Raw genomic sequence first — 25,298 nt, 5'->3', positions numbered from 1 at the left:
TCATAGCCTCTGGGGTCTGCGTCAACAAGTCGATGTCGAAGCACGCATTTTACCTGCGCAATCAGACGGTGATGGCGACACCTGCATTTCGTTTTTTGGTTTTTTAAAGCTTACAGCAGCTCTGTTTTCAGTGAAAGTGGTCTCTTTGTGATTAGAATGCAGTGCCCTATCGATACAAGCCAAGTTCTATTTGTCCTTATAAGGAACACTGAACTTATAAGTTGGCCTGTATCAATAGATTACAGTGTTCTAATGTCAAAGATGCTGTCACTGAAAACAAAGCTTTCACATATATATAAAATATACAAAAAAAGTAGAAAATGATATAGTACTGGTATCGCTACCACCGGCCATTCTAAAGCAAATGCGGTGTTGCCGAGATATTTTTGTGCACAGATCCCTGAGGCTAAGCTACACTACCATTCATTTCCAAACGGGCTTCACTGAGGCCCGGATTATAAAACGCTCCTTACCTTACAAGGGCACCTCACACACTGTAAGGCGACCTGATATCAATTCTGAAATGCCCCTTACTAAGGAGCCCTAAGTTAGGGCCTGCTTGGTGATTCCCCATGCTTAGGGAGCCGGCATGTTACTTTCATGCTTCCTAACATCACTCATCTACCGGAACGCATGCTTCCCTGCACGGCTTTGAGGAACAAACATTATAGCAGCCGAAAAGAGCCAAAGAATAAGTTTTTACACAGAAGAGAAATTGCATGCGGTTGTCCCCAGTGCCATGGGACCCATAGGCATGGTTGTGCTGCTTATAAAATACAAAGAAAATATTGTAAGTCTTTGGCAGTGCACAAAATATATAATCTTAATCGCAATGAACCACAATCAGAATCTGCTTCTGGCAAAACCTAATTCTGCTTTGGCCTCTTCCAATGCCTTGCTTCCTTTTCTTCCATGCGATACTGATTTCTGAAAGGATAAAAGCATTCAAAATTGTTTATATTAATATCACAAGGGACACATTTATGAGCACTCCTTGGAGGGGGCAATTGTATTTGCAAATGCATGAAGAAAGTGGTCAGCAATTTCATTTTGACACGCAAAATTTCTTGCTCAGTGCAAGTGGTCATCTCTCACCCTTTAAATCTGCTTATGAATACCATAGCAGCACAGGCAGAGACAACAATGTCAAATGCAGAAACAGTAAGGTATTTAAAATCACAAGGCATGCCAATACAATTAAATCATGGCTTATAGATGGTTGGGGCCAGTATTTCAGGGCTCCTCTGGCTTCCGCAAGCCTGTTCGCTCTTTATGAAGCATTATGGTTTCACCACATTTTTGAATTTTCCGCATTTTCTTTTTTTCAGGGGTGCGGGAACTTCATAAATGGAGCTTCAGATAATCCAGGGATTTCTTTATGGTCCCTTGAAACCTGAATTAATAAGGTTTTATGTTATCTTTAGTAGCTAGTCAGGTGTCAATTCATGCATCGCATTTTGTATGACCACATTACAGACTGCATACCCTTATGCTGTCTTATCAAGTAGTATACATTTCTGTGCACATTATGCTTTTTTTTATATGGTCCTCAGTCAGACTAACTCTGTTTATTTCAGTTGTAAAGAACTACACCAAGTATTTTGAGAAAAACAACATTTGCTTGTTTATCTTTTTCTGAAATATTTTTTCTTGTTTAACAGATATTCGATATCAACTCGATATTTGAAGCCATTTTTTCTTTATACTCCTACTCTATTCATATTTGAAAATTTTATATTTGCACACCCCTACTTAAAAGAGATGCATTATAAAAAAACAATTAAAAAAAAGAAACAGCAGATGTGCACAATGGATTTTTTAAAGAAATAAACGCCACTTTTGCCTCACTTCGTACTCTTGGCTGCAATATGGGAAGTCCAGTTACTACGAGCTTTGCATACAATGAATGCAGTCCTTGTGACTGTCAGGTTTGCTAACAGAGGACTGAATTGTAAAACTGTGGGCTAACCAGTGGGCTGAATTGTAAAAACACTGCCAAAGAATATTAATTCTGACAAAGTATTTACGAATCTTTGACCTAAAATATTAATACAAACATGTGGCTCATGTGTGTGTGTCATAAATCAGCCAAAATGATGCCAATAGTCACATTACAATAGGAAAGGCACCCTTTGAGAGAGTGCTGAAAAAAAATAAAGCACAGATAGGACAAAGTCTACCATTCTCACCTTGACTGCCACCTTCTACCAAAATTCCAAACACGTCCAAATGATGGAAGCCATTCTTGTGATGTCTCCGAGAAGTGGTCGAAGTTAGCACCCACGCGATTGGGGTTTAGTTTCTTTCGCTTCTCCATAAACACTGAAAACACAAGTGTACACTGCTTTAATGAATCCCATGCGACAAGCTTTGCGAGAGAAATACAGCTGTTTGCACTGCACTCATTGATGGCACGCAGGTCGGTCGCTGTGGCTGTGACTTCCAATTTTGTCACATTCTGCAGTTGCTCTAAGTTTGTTACAAATGCATTTGCTTGCATACAACATGTACACAGCTGGATTCTTATCATGCATGTAGCAGATGAAAGAGTTGAGTGCACGTAATTCAGTTATATTTTTCTCCGCCTATCATGGTCACTTGTATGCACTGCATAACCCCGGGTACAATCAGAGCAATAACGCCACGATGGTGACGTAGTGGCTGTTCTGCTTGGCTGCTGAATCCAGGGTCCCAGAATTTAATTCCAGCCATGGCAGCAACATTTCAATAGAGGTGAAATGCAAAAGACATCTACCATTTGAGAGCAGCTGCTGTGGCCGGGATTTCACCCCACAACACTGAGCTCAGCAGCCACATGCCAAAGCCACTGAGTCACCGCCACATTTACAGAATGAACCGACTCTTCTGAAGACCATATCAGCAAAGTGAAGAAAGAATATGATAGGTCCTCCATACAGTGCCTTTGGAAGTCTTCAATGGTGGGACCGATGGGGACCTTGGAGATTTCACCAATGCATGGCTGCTTGGCTGGTGTTGGACCTTCTCCGTCATTCTCGTCACTGTCATCGTCGAGCCAAGGAGGTTTTGCTCCCGTGTGGATGTTCCCTTTTGTAGCCTGCAGCAATACAGGTTCCCATTGTGCCCCACCTAAAATGCCGGCCAGTAACTAAGCTTTTAACCCCCATAGCAGACTTGGACGAGCCAGGCTCGTCATAAGCAAACTGTCTTTTCTGGTTGATGGTGAATCCAGCTTGTTGTGCGTTTTCTGGAATTTTTTTTATTTGCTTAAAGACGGCTGCACAGGTACTAGATTAACCATTTTGGTACCATTTTCAAAAAAAAAAAAAAATGTGTCCACTCGAGGGTAAAGGGACACCGAGGACAACACCATCCAATTTTTGTTCTCAGTAAATATTGATTCGCTGACCTTTCCTAGCTATGCTGTTTGTTCAGCAGCAAAAGACACATTTGTTGCTGAGGAAACTGTATACAGACTTTTTTTCGCACGTCAGTTCTAACTTGGGACATCAAGACCGAAAACGCCTTTGTGATCACTGTTTAGAAGTGAATGGTGGTATAGCCTAGTCTCCGTCATCTGCATGCAAAAAACTGCTGTAAAAAAAACAAAAAAACATCATACCTCCACGTGAAAATCAAAGCTGCTACAAAAATTTGAATTGTGCACCGTTTACCCGGCTTGCTCTCACTGGCGGTCGTTTTCCCTGATGAGCGGTAGACAGTGCAAGTGCAGGATTCCGGTAACCTCCGGAGCGGAGTGGCATGCCAGAATCCAAAACCACAGGATTATATTTTTTTAAATTTATTTTATGCATTTCAGATACCGGTTTTCTGCTAGCCAGCCAGTCCCACACTCCCGCAAGTATGCAAGGCAGGTTGGAGAGCAGTTATTGCTTTTGATCTCCATTTGCCCCTGACTGTTGGCCTTGCGATTTTATACTTAGAGTCAAATTTTTTTCGTCAGCGACGCAACTTATACTTGGAGTTGACTTATGCATTACAACACACGGTAAATGACGCACATATCTCTCGTTCATCCTCACTGCCTTCTGGTGCTTGAAGTTTGAGAGGCGCAGTATATCGAACCCCAAATCTAGTACTGAAACATTCCTGCATAACCACAATTCTCCTGCTAAATTCCAGAACCTCAAGTACTATGCCTCCATTGATTTCTGCTGCTATGTGCAGTTTTCACTGTCCTAATGCGTATTTTAAGAAGACTGTTCGGTGACATTTCCTCCTTTTTCTTTTGTTGGACTGACTAAACCTAGGAAGTGAACTGAAAAATAATAAAGTTTGGAGCCTTCACAACTACATAAAGTGTAAAAAGAGAGATTCAAAGCCAAATTCACAATAGCCTCCATGCACTGTCCTGAAACTGTCATCAGCCCTTATGAGCAGTAACAAAGATAATGCTTCAAACAACTGCATAAACTTGCAGCCCTGTTGTTTTTGTGAAAGGAAAATGAAAGCAGGACATCTTTACATTTCTACCCAGTAGGTACATACAACTGGTATGCCTTATAAATGAAATGATAATGTTGCAGCACATGACGCACTGTACAGCCTCACGATTGACAACATCGCAGCAAATACAGCCAAAACGGAGACTAGACAAAACAGCGCTTGTTTTGTCTAGTCTCCTTTTTGTCCATGTTTGCTGCGCTGTTGTGAATCATGAATATATATACCAACTCGCCCAACTTTCTTCACTCATCTGTACAGCCTCCTGCCAGTGTTAATCAAATAAACAGTGCATTTGTCAAATATGTTTCTAAAGAAGCCCAGCGAGCAGGCTTATTGTGTAGCGACATTTTCACCGATGAATAAGACAGACTGTCATAAAACCACAAGCATTAGTGCATGGCGAATTCGCACATCAAGTTCCATTAAAAGAAGAAAAAACTGTGGCCCAAACCTGTTTGCCTGATGAGATGCCATTCACCGATGACCAGTGGCTGCAACCGGGCTGGGGTTCGGGACCAGCGTGTTCGCTGACTGCTGAAGAGTACTGTTGTTTGGGTATTCAGGATCCACAGCACATTGAGAGTGTGAGCATTTTCAGAAAGGGCACTAAAGAGCCAGAGGTACTGATACACCCAAAGTGAATGTGAGCTATATGTATTTCAGAGAAAGCCGACAGTACTGCCTGCAGAACTTCATAAGAAATGTGCAACGTATGCTATAGCACTGTGCATCACACTCTCAGACAAGAGCCTAGATGAACAGCTTCAGAAAGCCTGCTTAGCACAGTAACTTGATACTTCTCGGTGACAAATTAAGTCAACCATTATCAGCGGCAGCACCAGCCACATCACGTCTACTGCAGGATAAAGGCCTCTAGTACTCATCTCCAGTTAACCCTTCCCATATGTTATCTGCAGCTGCCCTATCCCAGATAACTTCCTAATCTCATTGGCCCACCTGACTCTCTGCCCACTCTGGCTATGCTTTCATTCCCTTAGAATCTGCTCTGCTAACCTAACAAAGTAGTAATTATCTGTTTGCCACATTACATGCCCTATCCAGGCCCATTTCCACTATGATATCATTATTGCGAGTTGCTAACCAAGAACAAAAGCAAAAAGCTTCTACCTTTTCAAGATGCATTGAAAGTAAGCAGTCGGGCAATGTTTACAAAGGCTGGCAGGCATATATGGTTTTTGAGAAGGTTAAGAACAGCACACCACAATGAAAGGTTATAGAACGTCAAGTCCGACTTTCGAATTGTTAAAAAACTAAGCGCACATTTCAAACTTAAAGGCATCAAGCTGCATCACAACAACAAACCACATGGTTTGGATACATTTCATCCAGAACAAACCTCGAAGCGTGCCTCTGTCACAATGTCCATCCTGTGCTTGTCAGTTTTTTGGATGGCGGTAACAGTCTAGCAAAAAGAAACAAGAGAGAACAACATACTTACAGTTAGATAAGAATACTGGCCTTTTTGTAAGAGTAGATTTAAGAGGGGTAAGGGGAGGGAGGAGGTGACCCTTGAATGAGAATTTGCACACAGGAAAACCATGCTGAACTCCATTTTTTTCGACCAAAAGAAAAAATAGAAGAAATGCATAGTTCAAATAGGACTGCAACCCCCCCCCCCCCTTTCGTCCCATAAATCCTGGCCCCGTCTCTCCAGTAACCTATAGGGTGGGGGCTGAAAGATCAGTAAAAGATTCAGGAAAAGTAAACAACATGTGATATTTTTCTGCCTTTCCAGCATTGTTTCATTTATTCTTTTATTTCTGACATGCCACATAATATTGCTGCAGATAAAAAGTTCACAGGCCAGAAATAAATGCTTAAAATTTGGCGATTTATCATGGCCTGCTATTTGCTAACCCCAGGAGAACATAGCAATAGCATATTCAGTAAAATTAACTGTTAAGTCCTCAATCCACGGCCAGCTCAGGCCCGTGACTGTAAAAGCCTGAACCTGGCCCGAGCTTGCAGGGTAAAGCCTGAGCCCGGCCCAGGCATGGCAAGAAACTGCAGCACACAATCCAGCCAGGCCCGGCCCGCGGGCATGATCAGGCTCAGACTATTGGGTAAGCACGAGCCCGTGCAGTGCTCTAGTAGCTGGAAGAAATATATATGCAGTGGTGATATTCACAAAAGTGATCCAGGAACTGCCAGCAAGACTATAACTGCTTCGGGTTCAATCCAGTTCTTTCACAAGATGGGGTGCCCTTTGAGGAGCGTGCAAAAAGCTATTCGTTATAACTAGTAGAAAAAAAAATATGAGGGCACTGCACTTAACATTACTGAAAACTAAACTGCCGGGGAACCCAAAAATGAAACAAGCTGGACTCTTCCTAGAAATCTGCAGATCTAAAAACATAGACACCTGATTACGATTACCTGCGACAATTCTATCGCATTAGAACCTTATTGTGAGCACCACACATACCATACAACTGGAAAGGGAGATTTGCCTCTTTACTATTTTCCACCTGCCAACCGTGGCAGGCTGCAACTGACTCTTCCGTGTACCAACTCTTGGCACCTGCCAAGGTTTCCACCCGCTACTTGCAACCTTACAGGTGGTGAAGTGAGACACTGGCGGTGGATATGGGGACATGGGGCTCTTATGCTATCACATAATACTGGGAGGAACTGGTTGCAGCACATTACATCGGTATTACACCTGGGTTCTTGTGCTGCCTGCATGTTCAAATGGCACAAAAGGCACGCACGCGTTGTGTGATCACGTTAAATGGTGGATTCATTGTTCTGAGCTATATGGACACTCAATTTCCACTGGCGCTTTGTTGAAACGATTGAACATTTTTTAAATTCAAATCATTTGTTGCTAATGGGAGCAGAGGTGGATAATTAACTCTTGTACATGTTAAAGATAATAGGCAGAATTGAAGAAAGAAGCTGCAAGCAAGGCAAGCACAAGAGAATGTGCATGTTGGAGCTAGTGGCAGTGATATAGCTATATAGCGGCTGAGTGGTAACACTTATGATGAGATCTTAATGGGTCCTACTTAAATTGCATGCAGAAAAAGCAATAAAGTAACATTTTATTTTACTGTGACAAAACAGCAGCACTCATCACTTTGATGGGCTTGCTTTTGAAGCCACCAAAATGCAGCGAAGAGATTTGCACTTTGCTAGAGAAATGAATCTAAATTCTGAACAATAAAAAGAAAGTTCTGAAGACATGCATCTGTACTGCCTGTACTGCCTGTGACAAAACTAACAGGGTGCCTGAGCATAGATTTTGGTTTTAACAGATTAAATGCAAAAACATGCGCATTCTGTTTGCAGTGTTTCCCGCACCTTCCGATGAAGTCTCTCCATCTTCTCGAGGTAGGCTTTTTCCACGGCTTCAATCAATGGTTCAGCTCTGCACAACAGAATGACCTTTGTGAATGGCAGCACCCTTGCAGAATGGTGAAAAAAATATACCATTACTAAGTGAACAGAAGCTGCTAGGACATACTTTGAAAGCATGGTACTACTTATGACGTAGAGTGGAACAGATGCTTTGCTAACTTTGTTCTTCCAAAAGAAAGATTTGCAGGCTGCTTCATGACCTGGTCTGGAAGGAGCGAGAGAAATACAGAGTGAGATTTACATAAAGCTGCTTACAGTGACACACTGAGACCCTAACACAATTTTCTGTTGTGACTGTGTTGTGCACGTATGAACATGGCTCTTGCAAAAGTAAACAAAAACATGCAAACAAGCACCTGCTATCCAGCTGCCTATCACAAATGTAAAGTAAAATATATTAAACCATATAAAAACCATGACAATATAAAATAAAGCTATACAAAGGTGAATTTAAAATCCTATATGGAGAACAAACCAAGCAGTGCGGCAAAGATGAAACAAGCCAGTCGCTGACGTTGATAAATACAAGAGAATGACAGCAAGATTCATGTTTAGTGATAGGTGTGAAGTGCCCAATTTTATGTGCCAAATAGCGGTCCAGCAAATCAAAAGTGATTGCCTTTACTGTGAAGGCTGTGACAACAAATGCGCTGGCAATTAAAATTATACATCGTATGAAAAGTCCAAGAATATATCAGACGCGGCATATCGAACTCGGGCTGCGACAGACCCGTAATAGAGGTGCAAGCAGTTAATGAGTAAGAAAAGCAGAAAACACGATAAAGGATATCAAACGGCCGACCAGATCTGCACAAGAACGGCAGGACGCAGGCTAGCTGACGACACTTACGTGGAAAGGTGCCGCAGAAAATTGAGGCTGTGGACGCTCAACGCCGTTTCTTCTTTTCTCCCGTGTTTTTCGACTTCCTGAGCGCAGAAGTAGCACCAAACTTTGGCGCCATCTTCCCAAAGAAGATCGTGCACTTCAGGCTTCTTCAGGAACTGCTTCGCTTCGTTCACCTAGCCCGAACAAGACACACGCTGAGGTGAAAGCCACCACTGTGCCACTCACGTTCTGCACTTACCTTTTTAAGAAACTTGGCCAGAACGTTCTTGACGATTTCCTGGTGTTTTTTCGAGTATGCGTGCTTCTTCCCAACGTTGTGGCTTACCTTGCACAACTCGCATAGCGTGTATTGCATGAACGACTCAATAGTCTCCATAGTGCTCGGTTCGTCGTGCTTGAGATCAAAATGTAGGAACGAGAGCTTGCAATTATATCGCGCAGAGCACAGCTTGACAAGTTTCAGCTCTTTGTTGTAGTCAACATTGCGTTCCTCACCGCAGCGTGCAAAAACGAAAACAGTCTGCCACACATCACGTGGTACATAATGCACAGTGTGGCCGCACTCCCGCTTTCCGAAGTGGGCGCTAGTGAAGCCACCGGAAGTTGGGCGGCATGTCCCAGAAGTTCGATGTCTACTGTGTATGCCAATTTTAAAAGTCCCGTCATTCGTCCTTCCTTCCTCAGTTTTTCGCGTTGTTTTCGTGTAACGTCTAATGTAATAGCAAAGGAATAAGCGAGCTCAACGCGAGGTATGTGAGTATTGTTTGGGGAACCCTGTAATCTCAGAGTAACCGAAGAAAACAGGTATGCAGTTTTCACCCTGCCGCGGCAAAGGGGTACGTGCTATGTTCTTATCTGGTTCTTGTCTTCCGAGCGTAATTAGTGGAAGTAGTGGAATGACGATCATTCTAAGTCATCTTAAAACCGAATTTTCGTGTAGCAAAGAAAAGGCGATGGCGCGGAAATTCGAAGAGCCACTGGTTATACAGCTGCCGCCGTTTCAGTTTCGAGTTGGTTGCGGGCTATGTCTTTTCGCATTGATGGCAGGCGATGTTTGTCGCTTTAGGGTGTCATTTACCTTCCAGACGTGCTTTTAAGCTAACTCCATAGCACATCACGTCTCAGCTGCACAGCGCGAGAGAAACGACTGACGAGAAAGACGAATGCTGCAGCGCGCGTGACAAGCGCTGTTGGAAGTCAACTGCACCAAGCATCACGAATAAAAGCCCATCCAGGCATAATGTGATACAGTACGAAACATACATGATAAACTCCCTAGAAAAAGCAGTACCATACCTTTTGGAGGCGCTAATGTGAACCAGCAGAACACCGTCGGCACCTCACCAGATAGTAGCCTCGCCCTCGCTCCGGTTCGGTCGAAACACAAGTCGGTAAAGTGGTCACTGCAAAAAGTCGGCTGCCTAGTGAAGGTTTCCACCTATTCTTTCTTAAATTTATCCTCCCTTGATGGTATAACTTGGGCTTAGAGCGCGACAACGTGCATCACAACAACGAGCAGAGTTGGCGACGCTAGCGCAACGGGACGACACAGAGCTGAGCAGACGAGGCTCCGTACGTGCTGTGTGTAGCGACGTCCTGTCGTCTGCTAGTGTCGTCACATTGCGATGCAATGGACCCTTATTTTTGAAACCTCTTTCCCGAAGACTTTGCTGGTCTCCTCATGCAGTTGCGGCAAAAAGACGAAATGCTGAGTGGAAAACGAAAACAAACTGGAACACCATGCTCAGGTCCAATTTCGTGCGCTGCCACAGGCTGACTTTCGGGACAAGGCCGCTTACTTCCGGTGGCTTCACTTTCGGGCGCCCGATGCGCCATCCAGTCCCCAACTGGAGATCAGTGGTTATATCAGGCAAACCATGTAGCAGCGAAGAGACGGCAGAGTATTTGCCATAAAAATATTTTGTTTTAGAAGTTATTTTATAGCATTAAAATTGACAATAACACTTTTTAAATGTAAGCACGAAATTTAAGCAGCAAAAGAACTTTTACAGCAGCTCGGCAGCTCATTTTGTTCGTCAACACTGGGCAAAAAGCGCGCGCAAACGCCGCATTTTTGCGGGAATTGGCGGCTGCGGGCGGGCGACGAGGCATCTGCACGACTGTGCGATAAAGTTTGATATTTCAAGAAGAAGTTGTCACAAGTTCCTACACTGCACCATGGATGTGGCCGATCTTCGCACTGGGCCTGTCCAAGTCAAGGATGACATTGGTGACCGCTGCCAAAAGTTGTTTCAAGATTTTCTGGAAGAGTGAGTGCCGCTGTGGAGCGCTTTAAAAATGTCGCACACAAAGGCGCGCTCGCCCGCGGTGCCCGCGGCGCGCTCCGTCGCCGATCGCGATCGGCACGTTTAGTGTACAAGAATACAAAAAGGCAGATTGGATTCTTGGAAATTACAATTTTTTCTGGGGGCTTCATTTGTTTTTATTTTCAGAGCATTACAATACTTTACCAGCGAACTTCGGCTAGCGTATTGCTGTAGGGACAGGGCATTTAATCCTGTATGTTTTGAATAGCTGTTTACGGCATAGGTAGCTGCGATACAACCACGGGAAGCTCTGCATATACTCACTTTCCCGGATGTGAAACTTGATTAGCCCTTGTAAATGCAGTCACTCGTCCCGGGTTCTCAAAAGGCGCCACTTAACACTTCGATTAGTTCTCTGCACGTGTTCCATGTTCCTCTCCGTTTTGCTACAGGCCGCAAAGCTCGTCCGGAATTTATGCGCACCATGTTGTTTGATCGTCTTTAGAATCGCACTCTCTGTTTACACAGAGAAAGAGAAAACGGAATGCATTAGCTATTACTTTTACGAAACTTTAGGAAACAAGTGCAGTTTCAACTATTCTTTGCGGATGAGGTCGTTATGTGTAGCTTTATTATGTGAGACTTATGCGCTTGGCAGAGGAAGTAAACAGCGCAAAGTTATTTTCTGAACCTAACAAGTAGTCCAAAAGAAATAATTTTAATATTCTATTTCTGCACTTTGGAAGCGTGTTCTTATTTTTGCCACCTGTTGGCACTTAGAGCACTTGATTGCAGTTTAACATCATGTGTAAAGGCATGCGCAAATCTAAACACATAGTATGCACCACACTGCGGCACCAACAGCGTAGTACTGACTGGCTACATTGCGGATTTTGCTGTTTTTCTTGATGAATGTAATACAGCCAGTCTGAACTAGTATACAAATGTCTGGAAAAAAAGTAAACTTGAGAATCCACTGCTTGGTATGGGAAGTGCTCGCAACAGAGCAGCCATTCATCTTCCACCGAAAAACTGCAACATTCGTAGCCTTTGTCATGGAAAACTTTGTGAGCCACTGATTAGTGTAAAAAAAATTGTTTAGGCAGCGCTGCCTTGTTCACAGCTTCATTCTGGACAAGAGAGCTCCAGCGCTTCCAAAGCATAAATTTTTTATTTCGGCATTGCTAAGTGGCCTATGAACTTCTTCAGCTATGTTTCCTGACCAGACGGCATGCCGTCAAACCATCCACTACATTTGTACTGGCAGCGGTGCAGTGAAACTCAAGGATAACTTGGTCTGTCCAATCCTGTTATACTTATGTGACCAGTGCACACTCTGAAGCCTAGTCACTGCTGCTCTAACTGTGGTTGTGACTGCTAACTGCTTCTGCTGTGGCTGCAGGTGTAAGAATGAACGACAGGAACCGAAGTATGTGGAGGATGCGAGGGATCTGGTTAAACCCGAGCGCAACACGCTCGAGGTGAGCTTTGCCGACGTCGAACGCATCAACCAAAATCTTGCCACTGTCATCCAAGAGGAATACTATCGGTAAGCTGCATTCCTTCAACTGTGATCATTATTTACTTTTTGTTCATTACTCTCCCCTTCAAGACGAGCATGAGAGCGACTTAATGAAGTGAAGCAAATGAATGGTTCATGCAAAGTGTATACAGTAGGCTGTTGTTGGTTACAACTGGCTTAATTCAAGCTGAAGCTTCAGCCCCATCAAACTCAACTGTATTAAAAATCCTCCCCTCAGTTTGAACTGTGCATATTTCTGAAGAAATTTTTGAATTTAGAATTATCCAAGAATAGACTGTAATTGTTTTCTTGACAGTTTAGTTAGTTCAGTTTATTGAATTTAATGTCCCAAAGTGACTCAGGCTATGAGGGACGTCGCAGTGGAAGGCTCCAGATAATTTCGACCTCCTGGGGTTTTTTAACGTGCACTCACATTACACTGGCATTTCGCTCTGACAGTACACGGGCCTCTATCATTTCGCCTCGACCAAAATGTGACCGCCGCGGCCAGGGTGTTGAACCTTCATCTTTCGGGTCAGCGGCCGAGCACCATAACCATTGAACCGTCGCGGCAGCTGTTTTCTTGACAGAACTTCTAGTTATACCTCTGGTAAAGGTGATTAAAGACAGTGGGTTGTACGGGATTGATGTTAACTTTGTTTCGTGGAAAGAAAAAATAATGTTTCAGCTTTGTGTTTTAAACTAAGCATTGTCATTCATAATTTCAAGCAGAACTTGTGAATACTTTGCCTTTTTGAGGGGATAAACTTTAGAGTACAGTCGGTCTCATGAATCGCTTGTCTACTTTCTGCACGACTTTGCTTTTATTGGTAACTGCACCTTGTGATGAAAAAGGAATCTGGCCAATAGTTGCCTTCTGCCTGCCATGACAAGATCCCTGTATGTGCCATGGTGGGATATCTGCAGAAATTACATTATAAAAGCTGAAATGAGAATAGGAATTTGAAAAACAGGTCCAGGAAATTGAAGGCTTCAGGACCAAAGTAGTAGGGCTTCTGGTGTGTGTGAAATATTTATATTTGACGTAGATACTCTTTGTGGTTGGGCTTGCTTATGTGCCATGTTATTTGCCAGACAAAAGTGTTCCAGGACCTCGTCTAGTCAGAAATGGAAATGATGTGTGATGTGAAACAATGTGCCTTTCACTCTTTCTTGGTTTGCAGCGTGTACCCATACTTGTGCCGTGCCCTGCGGAACTTTGTCAGGGATCACGCTGAAGTGAGCGTCGAGAAGGAGTACTATGTCAGCTTTGTGGATGTAGCCACAAGGCATAAGTGAGTGGCTTATTTTTTGTAGAGCTGAGGAATTAAAACATTAAGCTTTGAGACAAATTGAGTGTGCATTTTAACATAGAATTACACCAAAAGTGCATATGTGCATGCTAAACACTTGGGATGCACCATGCCTGCTACATACAGTGTCACTCGTATGTTTGTAATGGCAGTGGTATTTATGTCTTTGGTCAGAAGAGGTCCAAGAAATCTTGAGAATCGATTGGCAGATTCCAGAGTTATGCTTGCATAATTGAAGCCAAAAATATCCTTTATATCTCACAAGTTGCATGTATAGCAATGTTTCACAAATCCTTTGTTGTCACTACAGTAGAGTGCACTCAGCTAAACAATGTGCTTTCCAAGTTTTTATTTCAATGCTATTATCAATTGAGTTGTCTTGCTACAGAGAATTGGTCTGTAACAGGCTAATAAATGTAATGGGGCTGCAACACCCCTTGAAATGGTACAAAATGCATTTTTGCTGTGGATGCAATGAAGCAAGTCAAACTTGCAGAAGAATAGACATCTGGGCAAGTTGGTACAGTGTCATTTTAAATTTACCAGTGCAAAAGACAAGCACATGAAGTAGACATGACAGCACTTGTCGTGTCTACTTCATGTCCTTGCCTTTTGCTTTGGTAAATTTAAGAAGTTAAACTTCATAATAATAGAAGACTAAACTGTGGTTTCATGTGTCTATGATGACACTGAGCTTTCCTGTCAAGCAGCATTAGCAGTATACTTTCTCCATATTGCAGCAGAAATTTGTGCCAAAAGTTTTTGTTGTTTCTTTTTCTTAACCTGCTCTAGTTGCAATTCTGCGATCTGTTGGAAGATGTCTAATGCAGTGGTTGGCAGAAGTTATGCACACTGCATGCTGGCTCTTCTTATTTTAATAGTTGTGTTGGTTTAGTGTAATCAAGATGTGTGATCCAGCGGTTAGGCTCTAAAACTTGCACAATGCTCAGGGTGCGTGAGCTGACAACAGCCAAGGTGGGGAGCCTCCTCAAGATCAGTGGCCAAGTTGTCCGTACCCACCCCGTACATCCAGAGCTTGTCAGCGGCACTTTCATCTGTGCCGACTGCCAGACAGTCGTCGGTGGTGTTGAGCAGCAGTTCAAATACACACAGGTAAAACCACTGCATACAATAATTCTTTCATATCGTTTTTTTTTTTACCTGTTCATAAAGCTGTGAGTATGGTGATGCAATATAATATTTTTTTCCAATAATTGAAGGGGCAAAAGAGGAGCTGCTGTAGTTCACGATCCTCAATTATTATTTATGAGCGACCTTTGCAGCCATATATTAATCACAGCCACACTTTGCAGTGCAGTTAAATGTGTTTCCTCCTCTGGTGCATCCAGTAGCAGTGCTCTTCTGATGTTCATTGTACTGAAACTCTTCAACTACGTATAACCATGCAGACCAGTTTGCATAGTTCAGTCGTGGAACCCTAGATGAATTATTTTTTTTCCTTCAGTTTGCCTGGTTTAATTACCTGCTGCTAAATAAATATGTTCTAATCCAGTTCACGCAGTTTAATCATCTTCACTGAAATGAATATCTTGCACCATGTACGAATGCTATATTGGTTAAGGATTTTTTTGAGTGGGGCAGGTTTGTTCAAACTGAGATTCACTTCTGGTGTTCACTGCCATTTAGATAATATGCACTCCTACATGCCATCTCACTATGGAATAGTTTTCCCGACTCTATCGCTTCTATAGTTAACCATTCGTCAAATCAAATCAAATCAAATCATATCATATTTTATTCTCCAGAAAGTATCTGGATGGTCACCTGGGCTAAAAGCTGTACGAACAGCTTGACGAAGGCCCAGGAAACCATTACATGGCAGCAGCAGACAGAACGAAATAACAATTAATGAACAATACAGTAGTGGTCGTCAATAAATAAATAGAAAAGAAATTATACAGCGTATGCATGAGAGCAACACAGCAGAAATAAGATAACAGAATGTTTATCAATAATGAATGAATGCAAAAAAAAAAAAAGAGTACAGTGATGACAGACATTTTCTCAGATGACATAAGAATAAATACAGATTACATTTTCACAAAGTATGTTCGCAGTTGTTTTGGACTAAATCCAGCAGTATCTTTATATTTATTTAGAAAAAATGGCAGATTGTGAGCCAAGGATTGCAGCTTGTAATCAGTTCGAAACTGTGGTAAGGACCAAGTGTCAGTACAACGAGTGTTAACTTTTGGTGTACGATATTCAAGGGAAGCAAGTTGTGTCAAGAAATTACTCATACCTGTGGAAGAAAAGTATGTTATTTGTAACAAACGAAATTCATATATATTATTTACACGGATCATATTGAAAGATGCTATTGTGGAATTAACACTTGATGTTGGTTCGGTGTTTGCGATAAGACGAACAATTTTCCTGTGCAAAACGAGAAGCTTGTTAATATTTCTTTTAGTTGTTGTTGCCCATACCAGTGTACAGTAGTTAATATGAGAAAGAAATAGAGCGTAATATATTTGTAGTTTAGCGCTTGTGGGAAGAAATGTGCGGCAGCGTGAGATTACGCCAGTAACAGCAGACAGTTTTCTAGAGATATAAATAATTTGAGCGTCCCATTTAAGATGGGCAGAAAAATACACACCGAGAACCTTATGCTCGCTGACTATTTCTATATGCTGGTCTTGAAAAACGAATGAATTCACCGGAGGAACTGTTCCGAAACAAGCTGCAAAAATTGTATGCACTGTGAATACACTGCATCATGTGGGCTTTTTTTGTTTTGTTTGATGTTTGAATTCTGCAGTGGCTTTCCATATTTTTCTTGAGTTTTCCCCTCCCCTTTTTCAAGCACTTTATGTATTTTGATGTTCTTATCCTGTATTTTGTCATAGCCTGTATTTATTTTTATGCTTTTACTGTTCATGTGCCCCCTTACTCAATGCTCTGTCTTACGAGCCTGTAAGGTGCATTGAATAAATAAATAAATAAATAAGATCCTTCAGGTTCTCACTTTTTCTTGCAGCTTTGCAGGCTGTGTAGACTCTAGGTTATTTTGTTTCTATTTCCCCCTTGAACCTTTGGCGAAATAGAATCCTACTTCATTTTTCTGCATATTTGTATGTGTTAGCTACAGTATTTGTTTTCTCAAATATCATTTTAGCCACACAGCTAACTGTGGTTGATGGAACCATGTCAGGACTTCTGGCACAAACCTGCTACAGTAGACTTATAAGGGCCTATATTTTTTATACCTTTTTAAATCAATTTGATCTTGCTTTTTTTAGCTAGGGCTATTATAGCCAGACTGCCTCGAGATATGGTGCATTAAATGGTGCTGCTTCATGACAAGGTCACATGACCTATGCTTCACATTAATGGGCCTTGTGAATGAAGCCCCAGACACAATCTCTTATCACATTCTTCTTTTACGCATACTGCAGATGCTGAAGCTTGCATCACAGTGCCTAAATGCCTTTTCAACTCTCTTGTGTCTTTTTCCTTTTTGCTCCTGAACAGCCAACCATCTGCCGAAACCCTGTGTGTCAAAACCGAACACGCTTCATCCTTGACACCAACAGATCGACCTTCGTGGATTTCCAGAAGGTGCGAATCCAGGAAACGCAGGCAGAGCTCCCACGAGGAAACATCCCTCGCAGGTGTGCCCAACATAATCTTCAGATGCAAAGGGCTGGCTAAAGATTGCTGGCCTGTGTGTTTGTTTTTGTTAGCATGTTCCCTGTTCTACCTCTTGGGCCTACATTTTAGCGATTATGAATAGGGCAACTGGTCTGCAGAACCTGATTCAGATGCACAGAACAGAAAAGTGAATTTTGTGACGAGGACTTGTACCCGTTCTCTTCCTTGCTGCTCATTTTTTTCTGTAAGGGTGTTTAAAATAGGTGTGGGAACGGTTTGACCCAGAATGACAATGGTTGTGCGTGTGTGTTGCTTACTTTGTACGGCCTTGGTGCGCAGCACACTGGTCGGCTTTGTGCGTGGAGATCTTCGTGTGTACAAAGTGTGATTGAAGCATACCAGATTACAAAACTGGTTGCGCATTAGTGTTAAAGTGTTTTGTCATGTGCAGTTTGGCAGTGAGAAGAGGCTGTTTTCACTAAAATGCTAGTATGGATAAATGCAATGTTCAGATTGAATGACTGAATTAATGAGGGTCCACTGTATAAGCATTTAGTCCTGAGCAAGGGATGTTTTCTCATTTGTAAACTTGCTTGTAGTAGTAGTAGTAGCAGTTACAAAAATAGAGAAAAGAAGGAAAAGATGTTGCCAGCTGCAGGCAGTGGAAATAAATGGACAGGGTGAGGATAGGAAGGAGAAGTACAGAGAGGAGCAATAGTAAGAAAGGACAGGGGAGAGCTTATACATTATTTACAACTATTACAAAAAAATATAAAAAGGTGAACAAGTTTGCGCCACGTGCACGCAAGTGTCCTGTCCAGGTACTGATGAATTATAACCTCGCGTGAGCGACCGCAGCACATATTTACAACAACATAGAAACACTGTATATATAAAGCCGCCAGCACGAAGCATCCTGTCACTAGTGAATCGCGTGTGCGGCGCACTGCACAAGCGGCCCGGGTGTGGCGCTCGGCCGCATATTGTCCAAAGCAGCATGCATGAAGTGTTCACATCAAGCGGACACTAACTGGCGATGAGCAAGCAGGACGTCAGGCTCGTCTGCTTGGTGTATACACAGAGGTTCCTTATTGCCTGTGAACTGATCGCTGAGGCATAAGTTCATTCTCTGAAGGGCACAGAACCCATGCTTCCTGTCACAGCTCCCAGCTCATTTCACAGCTTTCAGAATAGCGAGTAAAGCAGAAATTTGGGTGGGTTGGTACGAGTTCATTTTGGACACAGCGCAACAAAGGTGGCACGAAAGACGAAGGTAAAAATGAATAAGCGCTGACTATCAAGTGGATTTATTGAAGAAAGAACACAAATATATAGACACTGAAAGCAATAATCACAAACAAGTCTTTGTTGTGCTGAGTGCAAAATGATTTCAGAATAGTGATTATGGCTCAGAAGAATTTAGTATCAAATGTAAAAAGTAACACACACTGCGAGGAGAGTGTAAGTAACTTGTGTGCTGGTAATTCTGAGTGTTAAAAAAGTTTTAAAAAAAGAGAGAAAAAGCTATTCTGACAAATGGGATTTGAACTGCCATCTTATGCATTAATAAATGCAGTACTAAACCTTTGTGATACAGAACCAACTGCAGCGAACAATTTTGGTTGTGTTCTTATCCCTTCTCATAAAATTTGACCTAACATATTTACTTGATTCTAACATGCACCTTTTGTCTAGAAAAAAGTAATCTGAAAGTGGCCTTCGGTTTAGAATGCAGTGTGAAAATAAAACTACACTATTAACACCCTGTTGCCAATATGGTGGCTTGGTATTTCTTTTGCATGCTCCATGCCATGTTCCTGTGTGTGGATATCACCATATTCCCTAGTGCAATCATGGATAACGATAGGCATTATGAGCATCTGAACTGTCCTGTCCGCAAGGCTCCAGCCTGGATCTGCGCCAACACCGAAGCATCAATTGCGGAGACGCTTTGAGTTCACTACGCCGCCAGTTTGAAAACAGAAAAAAGTGATCTTGTGTGCAGAGGAAAGTGGCAGTCTGAGTGTTTCACATGTGTTTGGTGTCCCTGAAACTAGTGTCCGTGATTGGCGGAAGCAGAGGGACAGGATTTTTGTCAGCAAGTCAACGCGAAGGGGTTTGGTGGGCTGAAGAATGCCAAGTTTTCAAAAACGGCAAGCAACAAAGCAACAAGATGAAGCGTGCCTCGCTGCAGGGCTTTGCAGGGTGAAGGATGCATGTTGCATGATCCTGTCTACCATCGTCAACAAGGCCTTCAAGAAGCATGGAATTTTGAATGCCATGGATGGCACTGAAGATGAAATTATTTGGGCTGTTGATAGCAGCATGGTGGCTTCCGACAGTGACGATGATTGATGATGATTTTGCTAGCCAGATGGCGAAAGGCGAGTGAGGCAGTGGTGTCCTTTACTTTCTCGTGACATTACAGTGGTTGCAATAAAAGTCGATTGTTCCGATTGAGAAGATAGTTCATTTCTTTATTAAGCTGAAGCATAAAAATCTGGTGCACTACAATCGAAGGCATTGTAATTTTTTTTTTTTTCTGACTGTGAAAAATGGATGCGTGTTAGAAGCAAGTAAATACGCTATGTACAGCTAAGTGGTGCTTGTTAACCCAAAACTTTGATGCCATGGCTTTGAGAGAATGTAATCATGCATTGCTGAGCTATCTGTTTTTTCTGCAGCGTGGAGGTGATTGTGCGTGCTGAAGCAGTTGAAGTGGCCCAGGCCGGTGACCGATGTGATTTCACAGGCACACTTATTGTGGTGCCGGATGTCAGCCAGATGACCACACCTGGTGGGTGAATGTACCAGCTTTTTGTGTTGCTTGTGGCATGCATTTCATGCAGCATGTACACTGAAGCGAAATGCTAATGAAGAAGCAAAATTTGTTTGTGATCTCTAAATGCTACTGTCCATTGCCATTGTTTTGAGCTAGAAAAAGGAGCATTACCCAAACTCATTATCTTTTGTGCTGAAAGAGCTACATAATAGTATTTTGTGCTTCAGGCATCATTTTTAAGTATGATGAGTTTATTTATGATTGTATTTGTTCTGCATGTTGTTTCATTTGGTCCTCTGCATATTGTGCCATATTATATCCTCGTCAGACTCGAGCAAAAATTCGGCCTCTCAGCGTTAATCCGAAAAGTTACATCAAGCCTCAGCAGTCCAATAAATCTACGCACAAAATTTGGCAGATATAGGTCCATTAGTTCTCTTATGATTTTTCTCTGTGCTTACTGCTACGGGTCTTTGGACCTGCATAAACATGCAGCAATGTTTTATGGCTGTATGTTTAGTTGAATACGTGCATGACAGAATGCCGGTTTAAATCAAAATTACAATAAATCTCGTGGAAAACCACTAGATACTTGGGAGCTGTTTGGGTGCTAGGAACAGAAATCTGGTTTAGACAACTCAGCCAACTTGGGAGGCTGCTCAGAGCGTGCCTATTGTTTCACACTTGTTGAAAAGCTAGCTATATGGAAGCACAGTGAGTACTCTTTGACTTCCAGTGGCACTTAGGCTGCGGCAGTGATGAATTCTTTTAAGAATTACATAGAAGCCAAATATGCCTTATAATGTAAGCGTGGTCTGACAACAATATGGATGCATGAGGAGTTCATGCAAACGCACATTTTTTACCACTGTTTGCTGGAGCTTTTCAATTTCAGGCTTGTTTGTTTGTGCACGCATAAGCATGGAATTTTAGTATTTTCTTTGAGACACAATAAGAACTGCTTATATGATTGTGTGCTTAATCTGTCCAGTCTCATCTTTTTTTTTTTTCTGACTTAGTGGTTATATTCTCGTGTAGCGTGCACGAGTTTAAATACAGTGGAGCCCACATATAATGGCTCCACTTAAGACGAGCTATACATTGTTTCAGTGGCACAAAATCACACATATAACGAACGTCATTAAGCCCTGCTGATCGGTTACAGCGAACGGACGGCGTAAACCCGACGCCGTGATGCGAGATAACCTGCCTCCGACCCCTTTGTGCGACCGTCGTGCGGCATGTTTTCCGGAGACTCATTGCAGGCCAACTGCCCGCCCCATTTCGCGCTGCTCTCGAGCAAGCTACCCTTCCCCGCCGACGTGCCTTCCAACATCGCCCTCCCGCCCCTCCTCACAACTCCGTTCCCGTCTCCTCACTCTTGCAAATCCATGCGTGGCCTCCGCGATCAACCGCGCCGCCGCCGGTGCTGATCGCGGAGGCCACGCTCTGTGGAGCAGGCCTTCCGTGGGAGCCAAGAGGTGGCTGCACTGACGCTCACGGACGCCCCTCATTGATCTCTCCGCTGGTGCTGTGCGTCTGTATCTTTAGCTTGATTGACTTGATTGCTGCCTGTGCACGTTGCAACGCCTACCCCATCACGTGCTTTTGTCACTCTTGTTGTGGTGCGGACGCTACGATGGCTTCATTCAAATCTCGGGCCCTGGTTGTAATTCGGGATGGCGAACGGGAACACTGTGCCCATTTCCATTGTATTCAGCGGTAGAGATGATGAAAACGGCCTGGGCAGAGGTGACGGCCACTGGCGAGCTGAACTGCTTCCGCAAGGCCGGCTTCGTCGACAGTGTCTGATGCCGAGCCTGATGCTTCGGAAGATAACTAGCCCGGCGGTGATTTGTGGCAGCGCGTCGTCGACTCCGACATGGGGGGTCATGCATTGGTTGGAATTATTTTATTTCTGTCGATGACGACGCCGACACCGTGGAACCGTGCACGGACAAGGGCGTCGTTTCTGAAGTGCGGGACGAGAGTGACGTGGAGGAATCAGATGAGGAGCTGGCGCACCTGTAGCAATGAGCTACATAGAGAGCCTCAGGCAGCTTGTCTATGCCAAGGGCCTCGGCGATAGCACGCTTCTGCTTTAAATAAACTGGAAATCTCCCTCATCGGATCTGCGCTGCAGAAACAGACGTCCATCACGGACTTTTTCGCAAAGAAAAAATTTTGTGTTTTGACAAACAACTGTCTTTAAAGCTGTGGTCCACTTATTACGAACTTCGGGATATAACGAATGGACGCCGCGTGACGCTCATGTTCGTTATAAGCGGGCTCGACTGTATTTATAAAAAACCTGCCCCTAGTTCTGTTGGTTCACATCCATAAAAGCAAGCACCAATAACTAGCTGAGGTGAGAGAAGTTTTGGTTTGCGGTTGCAATAAAGCTATCTTTTATGCTGCCAGGCCTGCGCACAGAGAGTGCGGCCCACCACAAGGGCATGGAGGGCTTCGAGACTGAGGGCGTGCGAGGCCTCAAGAACCTCGGTGTGCGGGAAATGTCCTACAGGCTTGCTTTCCTGGCCTGCACTGTTGAACAGACCAACCCCAGGGTGAGTGAGCAATGTATCGCTTGTGCAGACATCTACTTCTATTACTTTCTCTTAATTGCAATGTAGTTTTTGTACTCACATGCGTGACATTTATTTTTATTCCTTTTTGTTAGTTTGACGCTTGCGGTCGCATGGCTCCTGCACTCCTAAGTTGTTTGGGCCTCAGAGGGATTCTGAATACAAATTGAAGTTGGCCTTGCTAGATTACCACCTTCTTATGACAGATACCAAAAAAGGAACTCTTATAAGCTAGAAAGAAGCAGAAAGGGAGACTTACTGCCACCATTGGCTGTTTGCACAAGTGCACTATGGGGACGTTAGCTAAGATTTTTTGTTGAAATGAACAGAAAATGAAGGATTATGTGCGTGCTTGTTAGTAACTTTTGTATCGGTGCTGCCAGTACATAAAGTAGTGTGGGCAGATTAAAAAAAATTGACATACTGTCACCATCAGCCTGACTATGCCCACTGCAGGACAAAGACCTCTCCCAAATCTCTCCAATTAACGCTGTCCCATGCCAGCCGCGGCCACCTTATCCAACCCCTGCGCTTTGAAATCTCATTTGCCTACCTCACTCTCTGCCGCCCCCTGCGATGCTTGCCTTCTCTTGGAATCCAGTCCGTTACCCTTAACTAACATTCGTTATCTTGACTTTGCATTATGTGCCCTGCCCAAGCCCAGTTCTCGATTTCGACTGGGATGTCATTAACCCACATTTATTCCCTGACCAGGTCTGCGTTCTTGCTGTCCCTTAATGTTACACCTGTCATTTTTCTTTACACGGCTCGCTGCATTTCCTCAATTTTAATAAGGTGATTACTGGTAAGCTAAAGTAAAAGCTAATTAATTTGAACTTCAAGGGACCGAAAAAAATGTTTGATTTATCCGAGAGTTCGAATGATCAAATGACCCCGAGAAACCGTCACGAACTGCATGAATCACAGTAAATTTATTAGGTGAAAAACTGGGTTTGTTTCACTGACGTGCACAGCTTAGTGTTGAACTTACTGTGCGCAGCTGGGGGGCAAAGCTGCGTCAGCGGAAGAGCTGACACCAGAAGCCATGAAGCAGCAGCTGACTCCGGAGCAGTGGGACCGCATCTACGCCATGAGCCAGGATAGAAACCTCTACCACAATCTGATCGCTAGCCTTTTTCCCACCATCCATGGTGGGTGTCTTGTTTTTATTGTGTTGTTGCTTTTCTAGCTATAGCAGGGAGGCTGGGGAACAACATGGTAATATGCAGGGCAAGACAAAACATGAGTTCAAAAGTCCTCAGTCCTTGTTTTCCCCTCATTCATAATCATTTTTCTCTTGTTGTGCAGCGTCCACTTGTTTAATGGAAGTGCCATGACCATCTCCTGGTTTTTCTGCACGAATGGCTCTTTTCGTGGGTGGGACTGTTAGATGTGAAATCAGTGGGTAAACATTCCTGCAGAAGTTGCTATTCAAAAGTGAATAGACAAGTATCTCATGTCTGTAAAGTAGCAAATAATGCCAATCATGTGCACATCACACATGCTCACAAACTCATGAAGTTGTTAATTTTAAAGAAATTTTTACGAACTGCTTCATTCAATTTATAAGCACTCGGCAGTGCCTTTGCATGTAGAGGTGCGCAAAAAGTTGTGGTTTTGTGGTTAGAATGGAATTCGAAATGAATAGTAATTTCCTTCGAATAATTTGGAAGCAAATATTTTTAATACTTCTGGCTCACAAAAAAAGGTTGAACGGCACTAAGCATTTTCAAAATCACATTTTTTAACACACAAGGTGATTACATGAAATATTTAAACTTAACTCAAATTTAGCTCATTTAAGCTGTGTCAACTTTCTGCGAAAATGGCGATTGGAAATTCGGGAAGTCTACCTACTACATGTGGTGCCGACATATTTGTTGGGTGTGAGGCCTATCTGTGGGACCTCCAACTGCTGCTCTTAATTTGTTCTTAAGTGCATTTGTACTTTCTTTGCGCAGCTTTTGCTTTTCTGTGATGCCATGGATGCCTGCTAGGCATATACACTGCACACACAGCGCCCCTGTGAGCGCCACATGGGTGTCAGAAAAGGGCACCCATCTCCCTGTGTCTCGTGCTAGCTCCCCTTGGTGCTCGTGCCATTTGCTTGATTAGCGAATTTCATGCAGAGAAGAGTGGCTGAGGTAGCTGCAGTTAGCTCGGATTCGTCCTATGGAACTCAAGGGAGTCGTGTGTCCTCCAGTCGATGCACGCTGCTGTGCTGGCTTCGGTCGGTGCATGCGCAAACTGGCTCCAGTATACACACAAGTGCACAGGCGTGCGGTGCATATGCTTGGCAGGTGTCCATATTGTTGGGGGCTTTGGCTGAGTGCATGCTGCACTGCCATCCTGAAGGAGGTGCGCTGAACCGAAACCACACTAAGCAAGCATTCCAGGAATGGCATTCGCTTGAGACGAATACTTTGAAATTTCGAATACCTAACATTTGGATCAAATCATACGTCGAATACTTTACTATTCAACCAAATATTCCAAATCGTCGAACACAGTAGAATCCCGCTTTAGTAAACTCGGCTATA

General features: G+C 43.3%; 2 protein-coding genes across 2 annotated transcripts in view; one reads left to right on the top strand and one right to left on the bottom strand.

Annotated features, from left to right (window-relative positions):
• Positions 1-797: 797 nt before the first annotated feature.
• LOC144136556 (centrosomal AT-AC splicing factor-like) lies at positions 798-9,388 on the bottom strand. Its single transcript, XM_077668957.1, has 9 exons — positions 8,913-9,388; positions 8,678-8,847; positions 7,934-8,032; positions 7,771-7,837; positions 5,804-5,869; positions 4,898-4,990; positions 2,917-3,076; positions 2,190-2,322; positions 798-927 (listed from the first exon to the last, which is right to left on the bottom strand). Exons 1-9 carry the CDS (start codon positions 9,048-9,050, stop codon positions 867-869), a joined length of 987 nt encoding a protein of 328 aa, XP_077525083.1. The 5' UTR covers positions 9,051-9,388; the 3' UTR covers positions 798-866.
• A 1,345-nt stretch (positions 9,389-10,733) lies between these two features.
• The window catches only part of Mcm6 (minichromosome maintenance 6), a 32,225-nt gene continuing 17,660 nt past the window's right edge, over positions 10,734-25,298 (top strand). The window contains exons 1-8 of the mRNA XM_077668955.1: positions 10,734-10,944; positions 12,344-12,490; positions 13,648-13,758; positions 14,727-14,889; positions 17,272-17,411; positions 20,076-20,188; positions 22,595-22,740; positions 23,759-23,909. Of these exons, the coding sequence (XP_077525081.1) occupies positions 10,853-10,944; positions 12,344-12,490; positions 13,648-13,758; positions 14,727-14,889; positions 17,272-17,411; positions 20,076-20,188; positions 22,595-22,740; positions 23,759-23,909 (1,063 nt within the window). The 5' untranslated portion in view covers positions 10,734-10,852. The remainder of the gene's footprint in view (positions 10,945-12,343; positions 12,491-13,647; positions 13,759-14,726; positions 14,890-17,271; positions 17,412-20,075; positions 20,189-22,594; positions 22,741-23,758; positions 23,910-25,298) is intronic.

Source organism: Amblyomma americanum, chromosome 6 (assembly GCF_052857255.1).
Source record: "Amblyomma americanum isolate KBUSLIRL-KWMA chromosome 6, ASM5285725v1, whole genome shotgun sequence".
In the NCBI taxonomy this organism is placed as follows: Eukaryota; Metazoa; Arthropoda; class Arachnida; order Ixodida; family Ixodidae; genus Amblyomma; species Amblyomma americanum.
This window is presented reverse-complemented; position numbering and strand designations above follow the sequence as displayed.